Genomic DNA, 16,170 nt, shown 5'->3' on the forward strand with positions numbered 1-16,170 from the left:
ATTCCTGCTAGTCAAATGAGGTAGCAAGCTGATTTTGGGGGCTGAATTTATGGGCCTGAATTAATTTTTAATAATTTCTTCACAGCAGAGATTATGTTTTTGCAGATTCATTAAAAAAGCTGCTTTCAGATGTATGTAAGGAAGGAAAAAGATAACTACCAGGTAACACTGAAGCCAATATTTGTTTTCTACTTGGGCTGATACCAAATTAAGGTAATTCTGCTTAAATCCAGTGTTCAAACAAGCAGAATGCTCCTCTGCTGAAGACAGGTTGTATTGCTGTAACTTAGGGAATACTTGCCCCAGGAATCTGATTAAATCAAAAATGCGTGGCTGCACATGGAATGTAGGCAAGACAACCAAAAAATGAAAACTGCAAACCTGCCAGTGGATCAGTTTGTAGCTGCTGTCCACTGGCACTAATTACACGATCGATGCCTGCAGAACTATCTGGTCTCCCAAGAGAGGAAGTTCAGACTGTATCAGCGCCAATGGATCCCAACCACGACTGGGGCGTTATTGTTGAAGTCAGCTCTACCTTAGGGCTGGACCTAAAGCCTACCAATTTACTTAGAAATGATCTTTTGACTTGAATGCCAGGTAGAGCAGGCATTTAACCGGGCAAAGAATCACCCCAAAAGAAAATTAAAAATTGCTGAGACCAAAGTTCCAGTCTATAGATAGGCAAAGAATCACCCCAAAAGAAAATTGCTGAGACCAAAGTTCCAGTCTATAGATGACAGTTTATATAGACTGATTACAGTCTATAACTGGACTAAGGTAGAAAGATATTCTATTTCTTTTGCTTTCATATCACTTGAAATATTTAAAGTGCCGTTTAGCAACACTTCTGGAAGCAGAAATCTGCAGTTTGAAGGTAACTTTTGCACTTAAAAGATGATTCATTATTAAAAACAGGTTTGTACCATCTTCAGTAACCAAAAAAAAATTGCTATAAAAATAGAGATTTGAAAATAGACTGAATTCACATGTACCAGGTACCATTTCTAGTGTAAAACTGGTTTAGTTTATGAAAAATATATTTCCTTAAAAAAAGCATAGGCTTACAGTATTATCACTAAGAAGATCCACAGAATTCCTTCAGTATCTATTAAACATTATACCCTAGGCTTTTTGACAGGTGGATCCTGCAGGCTGAATTTAGGAATTTCACATGAAGAAGCAAAAGGAATTCTTTTGGCTGACACCTTCTTCCCAATTGTTTCAATCTGAAAGAGAAAACACATTTCACAAGTGAGTGTGGCAAGCTAACAATCATGTCAACCTATGAGGAATCTATAAAGAACACATTTTATGAACATTAGAGTAGCACAAGCCACAAAGAACAGTGTGCCCAAGGACAGTTTCTGTGACTGGAGTTGCAAAGAGTTTGTTGAAAAAACAAAACAACCAACCAGCCAGCCTTTCACAGGTGGCTGCTTTGCCTACTTAAAGCTGCATCTTGACAATCTGAACATCCATCTGCCTCACCTTCCATAGAACTACCAATACAAATACCATAAAATGTTTCTGGATATTCTTAACATGTGGGTTCAGACTCCTTTTCCTAAAAATTTATACTAAATTAACATAGAAAAAGTTTTTCCCTCTGTAATGCAGTAGGCTGTTTTTGAAGCAACACAACTCTGAAAGGGTAAAGGTAGCCAACACTACAAGTGAAAGCATGTGACAAAGGCAACACACACAAGCCAGGTATGGCAAAATTCAAAGAGCAAGGCAAATTCCCCTAATTTCTAGTTCAGACTAATGTAAATCACTAAGGACAGAGCTTGTAGAAGACAAAACACTAACTAGTAGGACAGTTCAGGCATTCAATAAATAAGCAGAACTGTAGCTTTCCTCTTAAGTAATGCAGGTCAAAAGCAAAGCTCCGAAAAACAAAATACTTCAACTATTCTATTTTAATAAAATTTTGATGAATATATTCTAGGCAGATATCTGAGCTAACACTGAAGAGAGTTGTTTAAACAGTCAAGAGAGCTGTATGTACTGTAGTTGCCCTTTAACAGCTTCAACTGCCTAGTTGAATGAATCTATACAAGCTGACTCACAAACAGTGTACATAACTGTAGCTTAAACAGGGAAAAAATATCAAGAGAGAAATCCTACAGCCATTATGAGAGTAAGTACAGTACTCAGAAGTACAGGGAACGAAAAATAACTGAAACATGCATCTGATCTGGCTTGTAGATTTTGTTCTTATTGTATCTGGCTGAGATGCTTCTGTCAGATTGTTCCAGGATTTGGTGACTTTGGTATTAGTCAAATTCCATCTATGCTGAAAGTGCTTCAAGCCCTTCAGTCAAGGCTTACTCTACTTTCCCTGCTTGAGACCTGAGCAGATTTTTTTTCTCAAATCAGAAATTACTTTGCCTAAAATCAGAGCTTCACATTTGTATGTCCTGAATTAAGCTTCTACTGTGGAAACAGGTTATAATTGAAATGGTAGGTGTGTTCAAAGTTATTTAAACTCCAGTTTGAGAAAAAAAATATTAGAACTACTCAAATTCATAGATTTCGATTGTATACAATGGAATTGCTTTTAGCATCTAATGTAGCTATAAGGCTGTCTAGTGAAACAACTTTTAACAAGGGAAGTTACAAGACTAGAGCCCTAAAAACTTAAATTTTGGGATTGTCCGTTTAAGACAAAATCCTTTTTATTATTTTATGCAGAGACTATAGGTCAATTGTTAAATGCCTTTGCAATGATATTCTGGATGAAAAATCTGGATAATAAACCTGGATGACCAACTGCATTCTGGTCAGCAAACTCACAAACTGGTTAAAAATTCAACAAGAATTTCATACAAGAAACACAAAAGTACAGTCTCTGATCTAGAAAGTCTTTAAGCCACAGAAGACTTCAGAAGAGAAATTCCTAGGAGAAATATCACACAGATTAGAATTTGATATAGAATTAGCTATTAGCTTGGCAAAGCACTTAGCTAAAAAGTGAAGCATTTGCTTCTGGGCCCTCTCTCTGGTGTAAACAAACACCATTGTTTGGATCTTCTGGCTAATCTTAATCAAACACAAAGGACTAAAAGGACTAATTAGTCATCTCCTCCAGCCTCCCATGTAACACTTGGGTGTTTCACTGACTATCTTCAGATACATTTTTCCATTCACTGCTTTCACCTCCAGGATCAGCCAGCTTTGTTAACACAAACTTCAGGGAGAAGAGTCCAAAACTTCTGTTAATAGTTTGTCCAAGTGAAGATCTCACAGCTGATAAACATTTGTTACCCATATGACATCTTGTCCAGTGTCCAGTGTTTAAGTCTCATGTCTCCAGTAAACCTGCTTATGTCTTTTGTGAGGAGCAAAAATGGTACTTACAGCTTACATTTACTTCTGCAGGAAGTGTGTTTTGCTATCCTGTTACTGTCAATTTCAAAAGCGTCTTTTTTTTTTTTTTTTGTGGTATTAAAATAAGATTCCAAGTAGGGGCTATGGCATAGGTTATAACATTCAAACTCAGCCCTTCTGCTGTGTGGTAGCAGCAAAGACTGCAGGTCTGGAAGAAACAGTGAAGGAGCTGGTTTTGGAGTCAAATATCATGCCTAGAATTAATTCAGGCATGAGATTTAGCAGTTTTTCATGTTTACCTCCTAACTGTCCATTATTTATATATATGCTGTGCTGCAAAGAAGGGCAGAACAGCATTCAGATGTTGTATTTATGGTTGCACTCTATGATCTCAGAAGTCTCTTCCTACCTAAATTCTAAGGCAGGCTTATACTGCAGAACGTTGATGGCATAGTCTGATGTAGCCTCAACTTTAAAAGAGCATCAGTCTGTGAAAGTATTAAGATAGTAGAGGAAGACAGCACTAGTGAACACTTAAGAACAGACAGGTGTACATTTAAATCCTCACCTGCAGAGGTCTTTTTTTTTCCCTTGCTACTCAGTCACTGAAGAGGGAGAGCAAGAGGGAAGAGAGAAGAAGGAAAGAAACATAAAAAGCATCACCCAGATGATTACCTGGAAGCCAATGACTTGTAGCTCATTGTGAAGATCATCTAGAACTCTCCTACCATCAAAGATAAACGCAGGCTTTAGCATTTTCTTATGAATACGTTCATAATCCAGCTCCTGTAAAGAGTAATTAAAGCAGATAGAATAAATAAGTAGCATAACACTCCCTCTTTTTTTCTTTAGTTTAAGACAACATTTACCTTAAACATGTCCCATTCAGTGCAAATCACAAGGGCATGGGCTCCATCACAGGCTTCATAGGGATCTTTACTGATAGTGACCAACCGAGACACTGTAACAAAAGGAAAATAATTTTATTCTGCACATGCCTTTACCACCAATCTGACACGTTTCTGGCAAATGAGTCTCCTTCCTTGCCCTACACAAACAAGTGGTTTCAAGTCACTCACCTAGAGATATTTTCTACCAAGATACCACTTTGATTTTACTCATTTAGATTTTACTCATTTAGATGAAAACAGCTCGTACCTGGCATGTGAGTAGTCACAGCACTTAAATGTTTCAAGTCAAGCTTTCAAATCTAATGTATACACTCAAGGACATCTCTAGAATTAGAGGGTACTATGGAGTGCTCAAATGCCAACTCTCACGAAGGTCATTGTCTGTAGAACAGCAGCACATCACAGTTTCTATTTAACACTCAGTTCACACTGGGGAAGAGACACATGGCTCCCCAGGGGCTGCCTGAGCAGCTGCCTAGAGGAAAGCCTTCCCTTTCCCTCTAATTCAAGGGCATGTCAAATAGCGTACACTCTTCATTCTTCATCACAGCTCAGTTTGCTCCATTCTCTTCACCTCTAGAAGCCTCATCTATTCTCCCCATTCATCAACTCCATTCCCCCTCTCCCCAGTAAGAAAACAGAAGTTCCACATACCCCCTACCTCTATAATCATAGGTGATTACTCTAAAGTGTTCTTGAATGTAAGGGAACAAAGTAATTTGGAAGTGATATGAGGGGTGGGAGAATGCTCAATACTGCATTCTGGAATTACTTCTTAATTTTAGTTATGTAAGAAAGAACTAATACAAGATAGTACTTTGGACACAAAGAAACTATCAGAACAACTAGTCTCTCCTTCTGGACAGTCTTCTTTCTCTTCCTTTTAATTATGCGAAAATATAAAATTCTAGGCATCTATTCAAATGAGTATTTATTGAAAGAAAAATACACAATAGTTGAGAATTAGCATTTATCTACAAAAGCTATGGGGAAAGGAAGAAGAGTGAGAGTAATCCTCTGAGCTGTAACAATTTTCTACTATGTGCAACCAACAGCACAACAACGTCATGCTGAAAATGAATTTATAATATTTATACAGACCTGTGTATACTGAGAATAGGATGCAAAGAGGAAATAAACCTTACATGAGCATTCTTACCTTGGTTATCTTCTGAGACACCCAGATGTGAGAGATCTAAGATGATTTGTTCCTTAGGTACTTTAGGGTCATAGATATGGAGCTTTGCTCCTTCATCCATTAAATACTTGCTAATGTAGATACTGGATGACTCTCTAGGGAAGAGAATCAATCAGTTAAGGAACCAGGTGGCATGTTCCAAGTAATGAAAGTTTTCAAGTATCATGATATGCAATACCAGAGCTTTTATATCAATTTTACATTAAATATCTTAGTGGCAACCATGCCAGCAGGAAATCTGTTATCTTGAGGGACACCCAGAAGAATAATATGAAGAAGTCTGTATCTCTTTTGCTGAATTAAGAGAGACAGTAAGTCCGAGGACTCCTACAGACCAAAATTATAAAGGCCTAGAGTTTATAAGCTTTCCCCACAAACTGCAGCTGAAGAGTTGTATCAAGTTTGACCTTTACAGGAAAACAGAATTAACCACTTCAGGAAACCAAGCTGAAACTTTGATTTCACAAAGCAATTTAGAACCAGCTGCAGAAGTGTTTGCATTCTCTTCTGTGGAGAATGGAAGGAGTCTGTTAAAATCTATCTTTGATTGTGTAAGTTAATAAGGACTAGAATGATCTGCAACTTCTGCATGATTCAGGTCTGTCGTAGGGGTCAAGAAACTTTTCTCACCCATTTAAGAAAGACTAATCTTTGTTACCCACCAATTCAGTCAAAAGAAACAAAGGGTCCCATATCCCACCTCTTAATACAATTCAGTGGGGGGCATTAGCTGCGTGGCTGGTGACGACTGTAGGGAATCCCTGCTGGTGAACTGAGCTTGCTTGCTTACCTTGTGTCCCCAGTATCCTTTTTGAAAGCAAACCCTAAAATAGCAATCTTCTTGTCAGTGACAGTATTGAACAAGCTGTCAATAATGCGGGAAGCAAATCTTCTTCTCTGATAATCATTCATGTCTATTACCTGAAATGACACAAGCCGTGATGGTACAGAAGGGAGCCATTTTAAACTATAAACAGATTCTATTAACCATCAAGCCAAACTACCCATACATAAATTTAATAGAGGTTTAAAAGAGAGATTATTTGAATTATGATACTCAGTATCATAAGCAATCCAAAGATAAATTTAGTTAATTTACCAAATGCTGAGATAAATCCTATTTAATGAGTGAATTCTGATACACATACACACATCTTAACACGCATTATCTAGTTTAAAGACTAGGATTTTTTCCATATTGCCTTTTTAAAAGAAAATTAAAACTTATTGCTTTCCATGTCTCTGCCTATTTCAGAACTAGGGTACTTGATGTCACATGGACATCCCATTGCCAGACCTACACTTTTTTACATGCCACATGTAACAACTGCAAGAATTAGCCTTTTTAATCCACACTAACAGATGCCAATACAGGAAACTTGTGTAATTCAACCACACTTAAATGGCTCACTTTCGTTATTTTGTTATTACATGAAAGTGGGTTTGATCACCCATTGCTCCTGTTCTTTCCTCCAGCCTGCTTCACACTTGGATCTCCAGTCATCACACACAGAGGACACTGGACCACTGGTAAAATAGTAAAGGTACGTTCCCCCACCTTTTCAGTGTTTAAAGTGGATTGGAAAGAGCTACACAACCCTCCAGGCTTTGAAACTTTTAGCCCAAATCAAGAATTAACAGGAGCAGCCTTTGAGACATAAGGTATAAACTATTCAGTAGAAGGATATTGGTGAACCACATTTATTTGAGGAAAAGAAATAAAAGCAGTGAGATTTATGCAACTCAACAGGGCAGTGACAGGCAATGAATGTACAGTTGGCAAGGCAAGAGGAATGTATTTCCTTCTGTAGGTAAATGTTCAGGGAATGAAGGTTTTGGTATTAGAGGGCCCTCCTCTCTCCAAAGGCCAGATAGAACAAAAGTTAGGATTCTGGGACTGCTCTGATCAGCATATCCTCCAGAATGTGCCTCTGGTCTGAGCTCTCCCACTGCCAAGAGTGCAGTGCTCAGGCCACAAAGAAGGGGTGCATACAGTTGCTTTTAAGGGTGCACAGGAGTGCACATTACATGACTTGAGCAGTGTGGGCTGGGGCAGACAGACCCCTGTGAGATGACAACAGGGCTCTGAGGAAGCAGAAGGTGCAGCTACAGGGCTGTAGTACGAGCATGGCATTTTACCTTACCCTAACTCTGCAGGCAGCTGTTCTTACTATCTGATCTGTCCACAGCTTAATAAGCCATACAGAAACACTGCAAAGAACACTGCTCTTGAAAGAAAGCATAAAAGCATCAAAAGCACTTTAACTGTCTTGTTTACAGCAGCAATGCAAACTTTTAGGCTTTTGTTAAATAAACCTCCAGATAGAACAAACTAAGTGTTCCTATGCCTTTGGGTTGCCAAGATACCAAGTAGCCTGCATTTTGAGAAGGGTCCTTATGATCCCACAGGACAGAGCCAAACCAACTTGTTTCTTTCAAGACAGTATTAATTATTCCCTACCCATCAGCTTATCAGTGAGGTAACATGGTTGGTTCCTGCAGCTCATGCTGCTCCAGGGACTGTCCATTGTCTGCTCTCATCTTATAGTGAGTAAAAGCAGTAGCTCATAAAGCAAATATCAGAACCTAGTGCTCCTCCTCTTCCCTGCTGCGCTGATGCATCCACGTCCTACACTGAACCAAATCTCTTCTGGATGCTTGCACAAAGCTCATTCAGTACATTAGTCTCTCTTCACCGATGGGATGCAGGCCTCTCCACCATAGACTAGGCTATCCTAATGAAATATATTTTTAAGGAAGATGTCAGTCCAAACCTCTGAAGAGGCAAACAACATAAAACCCATGCCTTCCGTGTCCCAAGCAATTAATGTAAGAGTTATAGTTGCAAGCAAGTAACTAGGCTGCTGACTAGCCCCTGGCTGGAGGTTAAACTCTGAACAGGGCATTGAGAGCCACTGGACATCACAGGTAACGGAAGAAGCTGACAAAAGCCACAGATAGTACTTGGAGATGGCACAGTTTTACAGGCAGTTATGAGGGAATTATGAGTGAGATCCAGCCAAACTTCAGACATTTGGAAGGAAGTATTAGGGATCTCCTGGGGAGGAGAACCTTGCAAAGCCAACAAAGCCTAAATAACCCCATCAACAGCACCATATGTCCATGATGACCTAGATAACAATATAACACTGGACTTCAGTACAGATGTGGCACAACTGACCAATGATGTACTAATAATTATTGGCAGGTTGTTTCTTTGGCAGCAGACTGGGATAGAGAAGAGTGAAGGGAAAAAAGGCTAGCCAAAATGAAGATCAAAAAAAGCAAAGCTGTTAATAAGGTAGGCAAATCAAGTACTTGGTATTCTGGGGGCATCTGCTGGGCAGCCTTATACTTGACCACCACAGACAAATCAGCAAAAAACCAAAGGGGTTTTTTGACCATACCACACACCTCAAAGCTTCTCATTCAGGACTAGGAAGAAAGGTGAGGTGCTTTCACTGGTTAATAGGGAAATGCTTGCTAGTACAAACTGGGTATTATTGCTGCACTAGAGCCAGGCCTGAGAGCATCCATATCTTCCCATTCCTAACATTAAACCACGGAACAACAGCAACCTTGTTTTTTTTAAAAATAGCAAGATCTGCTGAGTTCTTTCAGAGCTGTAGAAGTAGACACTGAGGAAAAGATCAAAAGTTCTGAATTCAAAGTGGGCAGCAAACTGCAAGAGAAAGACAGGAGACACACGCTTGTACTTCACATTTCCTAGTGCTGCTTCTAGACAGCTTCCCAATCCATTTGACCCAGGTAACTTGATTCACCCCAAAAAAGCCTAAGTACCTGTAATTATCAAATGGCAGCATTAGGCTGAGTGCCCTAAAATGTAAAGATGACCAGAACTAAGTTATCTGCTCCTTAGAGCTGAAACACAGTTTGTGTGGAAAACACTTAAAAGCTCAATGCCTGAAAGCTGAGTGCTGAAGAAACACCACCCTCTGAAAAAATTGGTGAGGAACTCGTACCTGTTGCCAGTAGCGAGCTACCTCAGGTAAGTTCAGTGCCTCACAGAGGTACACTAAATTCAAGACATCCTTCTGAAAACAGCTACCTCCGAACCCTGAAAGAGAAAGTAGTTATTTTACAGGTGACTAAGGTACTGATCCAAGACAATCTGTGGAATCAAGTAGCTTTTGGCAATCACTGGCATCGTCAGCATTATAATTTTTCCCCGTATTTCACTGCTAGCAAATGAAAAAACTTAATATCTTAAAATCCAACTCCTGGACCTACTTACTTTGTCAATTACAGAAGGCTTAATTATGCTTCATGTTCCACTGAAATCAATGGAAGTTTTAACACAGAAACCTGAACCTGTATGAGAAAAAGCAACTATGGGCTACTATTACAAGTAGGCAGACAAGCTCCTGGGCCTGTTGTCCCCCCACCTCAAGATCTGGACTAATACTTCTCAAAACAAGTGTGTTAAGATTAGGTTCCTTCCTCCTGCACCCCCAAATGGATATTTAATCATTGCCAAGAACCAAAGATCACCACAGCTGACCAAGGGAAAACTGAGACAATTAGAGGGATCCTTAAACTAGAACTTTGCTCAGCAAGCAGAGTCCCAGAAACAACACAGTGTAGAAGGAATTGTAACAACATAGTAGGAATTTTGGTAATGCATTTGCTATCTATTTTTCACTCTTGCACAGACTTTAGGATAGGTTATATTTAATAAGGTTATTTTAAAGTCTCAGTTTCTAGCATAAAATCATAGAGACAGGCTTTAGTCTTGTTCTGAAGTTTGAAAGTTTGATGTACTGATCACCACTTTATCACATCTTACTCTCTCATAAATCTAATCCAGAAACAACTGTATGTGGCACTTAGTGCTATGGCCTAGTTGACAAGGTTGTCATTGGTCAAAGGTTGGACTCAATCTTTGAGGTCTTTCCAACCTTATCATCCTATGAATTCATCCTACAAATTACAAGCTGCCATCACACATTCTGAGCTAGAGGTATTCTCTCTCTCAGGGCACTGGCAGCAGCTCCCAAACAAAATTGCAGCAGTTGCAATCAGGAAGGCATCTTGGAGAGCACTGTCATCAGTGATGCTTCAGAAAAATAAAGCTGCAGCTTTTCTTTCCAGTGTCACAGGCAGGATAAACCATGCACTCTGAGCTCTCCAGTTTCAGGTTGCTGGGTCTGCAGCAACCTCAATTCTACATACTTTACCAAAAAAATGGATTTATACTAGTATTCTACAGCAGCATTTTCATACATTGAGTACTTCTAATGCTGTAGAAGATTTTAGAGAATCAAATTAATTTCAAAACACTACTACTGCACTATTAAACAGAAGCCCAACGGGGAAAAAGAAAGGAGGAATTTTTCATTTACCAACACTGGCTTTGAGAAATTTATTTCCAATTCTTTGGTCTGTTCCAATAGCTCTTGCTACTTCTTCAACATCTGCTCCTGTAGCTTCACACAGAGCACTGATTGAGTTAATGCTGCTGATTCTTTGGGCAAGAAAAGCATTAGCTGCCTGTAAATAAAAAGCATAGTAAAGAACTTCGGTTTTCCAGAAACCAGGATGTCCACAGACCAAAGGGAGCTGCTACTGAAAGGACTACTTCAGTACCTATGCAACTCTGTTGACATACAAAAGGGTAACATAAGTAGTTTAATACAGAGATGCCAGTTAATGTGATTTAAGCAAACCAAGATAATGCTTAACTTGCAGAGTTTGAACCGTTTTATGATGGTAATCAGTTTCTATAGCACTGGACGTTTGCTCTTAGTAATAACTAACAGCAATAAAAGTGAGAAAAGGACTTTACAGAAAGTTGGTATCATCTATTAACTAGGTCAGCTGAGAACTGGAAAAGATCAATATCCTTTGACACATGCATTGGGTCCCCCCCAACCTCACCTGTCTTTCCTAGCTGCATCACTCAGTGTCAACAAAATTCTGCTTCTGAGCTTTGTCTCACACCCCTTGCTCATTGCAGACCACAGCAGTGAGTAACACTAACCAGTTTAGAAAGTTCTGATGACCAGGTATTGGTTGTAAGGATCTTTTCTTTGGGCACCCAGTGCTCATAAACAGCACACAGAGCACGGACAGCTTTCTGTCCCTCTGGAGAGTCATCTCCACCAATAAGCACTCTGTCCGGGTTCTTCAGGTCCTTGATGGCTGTTCCTTCAGCAAGGAACTCTGGGTTAGACAGCACCTACACACACAGGAAAAAAAGAACAACAAATAAAAGCCAAAACCAATAGCCAGCCTTTAAATACACAACTCAAAGATTATGTTTACCTGCAAATCCAAGTTAGGCTTAGTATTGGCATCAAATATTCGACGAATGCTCTCCGCAGCACGTACTGGAACTGTACTTTTCTCAGTGACAATTTTATAGCCATTTGAATTCTGTACAATTCTTCTAGCGCAAGCTTCAATGTATTTCAGATCAGCTGCTCGGCCTTTTCCCATCCCATAGGTCTTTGTTGGTGTATTAACCTAATTACAGATGAAAGGGGAAGAAATGTTCCAGGTCAGTATCTCTTGTGTTAAGAGGCAAGGTGAAATTGTTAAGACTGATGGACATTTTCCTTCTCACAAGAAGGAAAATGCTTCTACCCCAGAATTATTCTGGTTACCACATCAGATGAGCTATTAGCTGTCTCAATTACCCATTTTGTTTTCTATGGAAAGCTCACTGGCCTCTATTCAAATAGGATTTAAACAAGGGCAAGTCATAGCAGCTCTGCAGGCTTTGGTGAAACAATCCTTATTCTGGAAACACCAGTAATTTCTTCATGATTATGGCCAGCCACTTTTTGTTACCTGTCCCACGCTAGGAGTGCAAAAGCTCACATAAGAATCTTGTGGCCAGTGAGGCAACTATAGTTTAAACTCACTTTGCAATGAAACCTAAGTGTAGGGCTGATGAAAATTAGTATACTGACGTACACAGAAAAGGCAACATGAAGGAAAACACGTTGTTTAGATTAAGACAGAGGGTCCTTTTCATTACAAATGGAAAGAAGAAATGCCAACAATGTGTAAAACACAGCAGCTTGTTTTGAACCAAAGACAGGTGGCAATATATGGCCTGTATTAGTGGCAGTCATCCAGCCACATAGCATTCATTTTAGACCAAATGAATGAAGAAAAATACTCTCAGAAAGGGAGCTCCATACTACAGTGCCCTAACAAAGAGGAGTTCTCAAGAAAAAAGGACTTTAACAAATAACTCAACTGTGGCCTACCAAGACAAACAGCAATCAGTTCTTTTGCATTCTGCATTACTAACAACCTCTAGATCACAAAAGGTTCATCTTTGACTGAATCCTCTTTCTAGTGGTGTCAATAGCTTTGAAATATTAAAGCCACCCTCACTTCCACTAATACACTGTTTTTAAAAGCTTCTAGAAATAGTTCAACTTCATAACTGAATAACCAGCCTATGATTTTGCATATCTGTCTAGGAATTTTATCATTATTATCAAGGTCCCATAGATTTCATCAGTACACTGCAATGACAGAGCTGCACTACATTCTGCTCTGACTTCGTACACCAAACCAAGTTAAACATCAACATTACCATTTTGACTTAGAACCTCTTCATTTGTCAAAGGTGCTACTGGCTAGAAAAAAAACAAATAAAAAGCTTACTAAACACTTTTCCCACAGTACACAGAAGGACAAGGAGAAATCTGTGACACAATGACATTGCTAAGTGAATCTACATGACAAAACAAAGGCATCTTCCTAGAAGAAAAGCAACAAAATGATTTGATAAGAAAGAAAAAAAAAAAGATAAACACAACCACCTTCTCCCCCTAAACTTACAGAAATAAATACAAGATCAGCTTCTCTAATGGCATCATCAATACTGGTGGAAAAGAAGAGGTTTTTGCCTCGACAGGATTCTACTACTTCTTGTAACCCTGGCTGGAAAAAAAAGCAGAAAAAAACCCCAGTTAATGCCATTAACTTTAGGTTAATGCAGTTAGAAGAGCAGCAAACTCTATGCCCAAACAGCATATAATTTCAGATACAGAAAGATTTTCTTTTCTCCCCCCATCAATGCAGCATGTTTTCAGTCTGACTGAAGTAAAGCTTCTGAGGATTTACACAGTGGAAAAAGTTAAGCTCTTCCTTATTCAAAAGGCTCAAAATGCTGTCCTGAGACTTTCAGCCACACTGAATTGCTTATTGCACAGCCGGATTTTAGCTTTCAGTTATTCCCATGCTCAATTCTACTACAATTAAAGAAATACCCGTAGAGTGATATTAAGTAGATTCAAGAAGAAGTCTTACAAACAAACAACAAAGCCTGCAAACAAAGGTGGTCCCAACTCTCCATTTCCCTCTTTCCATGATCTCCCCAATCTCAGATCTGAAACTGCTTCAGCACAAAAAAACACCCCACAAAGAAATCTTCCACCAAGTAAGCAAGCCCAGATATAGTGAAAGATAGGCAGCAGAGACAGACAGGAAATCAAGACCACTCCTTTCAGCAACCACCCATCTTTGGGCCAGATTAAACTTATCATGGAACCACTCCCACAGTATGAAAGAATCACAACAGCCATAATATGATGAAATTCTTTCCAGAGACACATACTGTGCTGTAACACTTTCCCTTCCCTTAACACTTCCACTCAGACAACAGAAGCAGGAGGTCACATACAAATGAGCAGTCCTCTGTATTAGAATGGTCTAAAAAAATTTAACCAAGATGTAGTTGTCACAGATAAAAGAAGCTTCTACTTTTGTTTGAATAGTCAGTCATGCACTTTCACGTGGCAATCAAATCTCCAATGTGAGACACCTATCGTGACATTAGATATTTGAGTAAATGCCAGAAAGGCAAAGGTTCACTAGATGGAGAGAAGAAAACAAAGCAGAAGCTTTCTTACGCAAGACATTTTTACTGTCTCATTTTATATCAAATACCACCCACTTAGAAGAAAAACAAAGGTCAGAACAGGCAAAATAACATGTGTTACAACCCACTGAATATTCCAACTATGGTCTGACAATGGGATGTAAATAGAAAGGCAGCCCAATAGATAACTTCTGACACTGTAAAGAAAAAAAACCAACCAAAAAAAAAATACAAAAACCTCACTGTGCAATGACTCAATTTTACAACTGTCTGAACTAACTCTTGGCAGTTTTTGTACATTCTTTGTAAGCAAAGGACACCATTCCAGGAAACAGATGTTACAAGTTTGGGGTTTTTAAAAAAAAACAAACCAAAAAACATGCCAAGGCAAGCTCTACTTCAGCTCATTCAGTCTAAGTGTTAAGAGAAAACAAAGTACTTGCTTTCATAAAATTTATTCCTGTCTCACCTGCTAATCTGAACATTATACACGTTTCTTTTGAATTTATTTGACAAAGGAGGTCTATTCATCTTGACTTAGTCACAGTATAGCTTTGGTTTTAAGAGGGAAGAAGACTTCTCACAGCAAAAGAGCAACTGTTAGTACCAGTCAGATGCCTTGTCTTTGGGAGATGAGTGAAGACAAGTTTTCACTCCAGTTAAAGAATTCAAATCTATAAAAACTGTGCTTCATGAAAGAATGAAGGAAAGAAAAAGAGACCTATTTTTTTATGATGAAAAAGAATGGAAAACAACAAATGCTAAGCGAAGCAAAATAGAAAAATGCTTTATGTATTTTCAAATTAAAGTAATTCTGTAACGAAGGAGTGACAGTGTGGTACATTTATTTGGCCTTGTCTTCCCATGTCAGACTGAAGATTTAGGGTACGGCTGAATCAGAAACATGACTGTCCCCATCCTTCCATATAGTTAAAGCTGGGCAGCACAGATTGGATTTTGGCAGTATTCAGAATGCAAATAAAGCTTACAGCTCAGTATTACACATTTATACTGTGCTACAACACAGCGGGTAATATCTGCAACTGAGCAAGTGGACTATGTTATGATCACATCACATCCCAAAAGAAAGTCAGCATGATTTAGCACAATTCACTATATATAGAATTACATTTTCCTTATTAGGCCCTTCATATATATAGAACTACATTTTCCTCGTTAGGCCCTTCATATAATCATTAATACACATCTGCATCAGCTGCATTAAGTTATTTCAAAAATCTGGTTTAATGAGCAGTAGTGACAAGCAGCTGTTCCAGAATACTCTTTTTGAAGGACATCGCTACTGTGCTAAGCTTGATAAGCTTCAGAAGTGGGCTATGGGGAAATGCCATGTAGTGGGTGGCAAGCAAAGGCAACACTGTCTGGAAGAAGAGACAACAGTGGTGTTTACCTCGTAGATTGGGAGAGTGTCTGAATTCCAGGCATTGATTCTGGCCTCATTGACGTCCACAACAGTAACTTTGATACTGGGGCACATTTGTGCAATAACACTACAGGTTGGCCCACCAACATAACCAGCACCAATGCAGCAAATCTTCTTAATTTCAAACATGATTGCTCTAGTAAGAGGAGGGGGAAATGGAAAATCAGGAGTTACAAATTAAAATACCGGCCAACAATTCAAGGAAAACAAAGAGCATTTGCGATTTCAGATTTTATTATGCTGCGGCCCACAGAAACGTTTTCTTACGGCTGATCTCTGGAAAGGAACTGCTATTCCTCTCTCCAACCCGGGAAGGCTTTGGAGTCTGCCCCTCTCCGGAGCGCCAGCACACACAGACCATGAAGGAAGCGTTTCTGTGGTCGCTTTGAGTCCCGACACCCCAAACACCACCCTCGGGCCG

At 39.2% G+C, this 16,170-nt stretch overlaps 1 protein-coding gene across 1 annotated transcript; it reads right to left on the reverse strand.

Annotated features, from left to right (window-relative positions):
• Positions 1-806: 806 nt before the first annotated feature.
• Positions 807-15,912, reverse strand: UGDH (UDP-glucose 6-dehydrogenase). Its single transcript, XM_008641379.2, has 11 exons — positions 15,717-15,912; positions 13,264-13,365; positions 11,728-11,928; positions 11,444-11,641; positions 10,806-10,953; positions 9,426-9,520; positions 6,233-6,363; positions 5,404-5,537; positions 4,203-4,294; positions 4,009-4,119; positions 807-1,229 (listed from the first exon to the last, which is right to left on the reverse strand). The coding sequence occupies exons 1-11, from the start codon at positions 15,876-15,878 to the stop codon at positions 1,119-1,121; spliced, it is 1,485 nt and encodes a 494-aa protein (XP_008639601.1). The 5' UTR covers positions 15,879-15,912; the 3' UTR covers positions 807-1,118.
• Between the last annotated feature and the right edge of the window lie 258 nt (positions 15,913-16,170).

The sequence above is a fragment of the Corvus brachyrhynchos genome, unplaced genomic scaffold (assembly GCF_000691975.1).
Source record: "Corvus brachyrhynchos isolate BGI_N302 unplaced genomic scaffold, ASM69197v1 scaffold17, whole genome shotgun sequence".
In the NCBI taxonomy this organism is placed as follows: Eukaryota; Metazoa; Chordata; class Aves; order Passeriformes; family Corvidae; genus Corvus; species Corvus brachyrhynchos.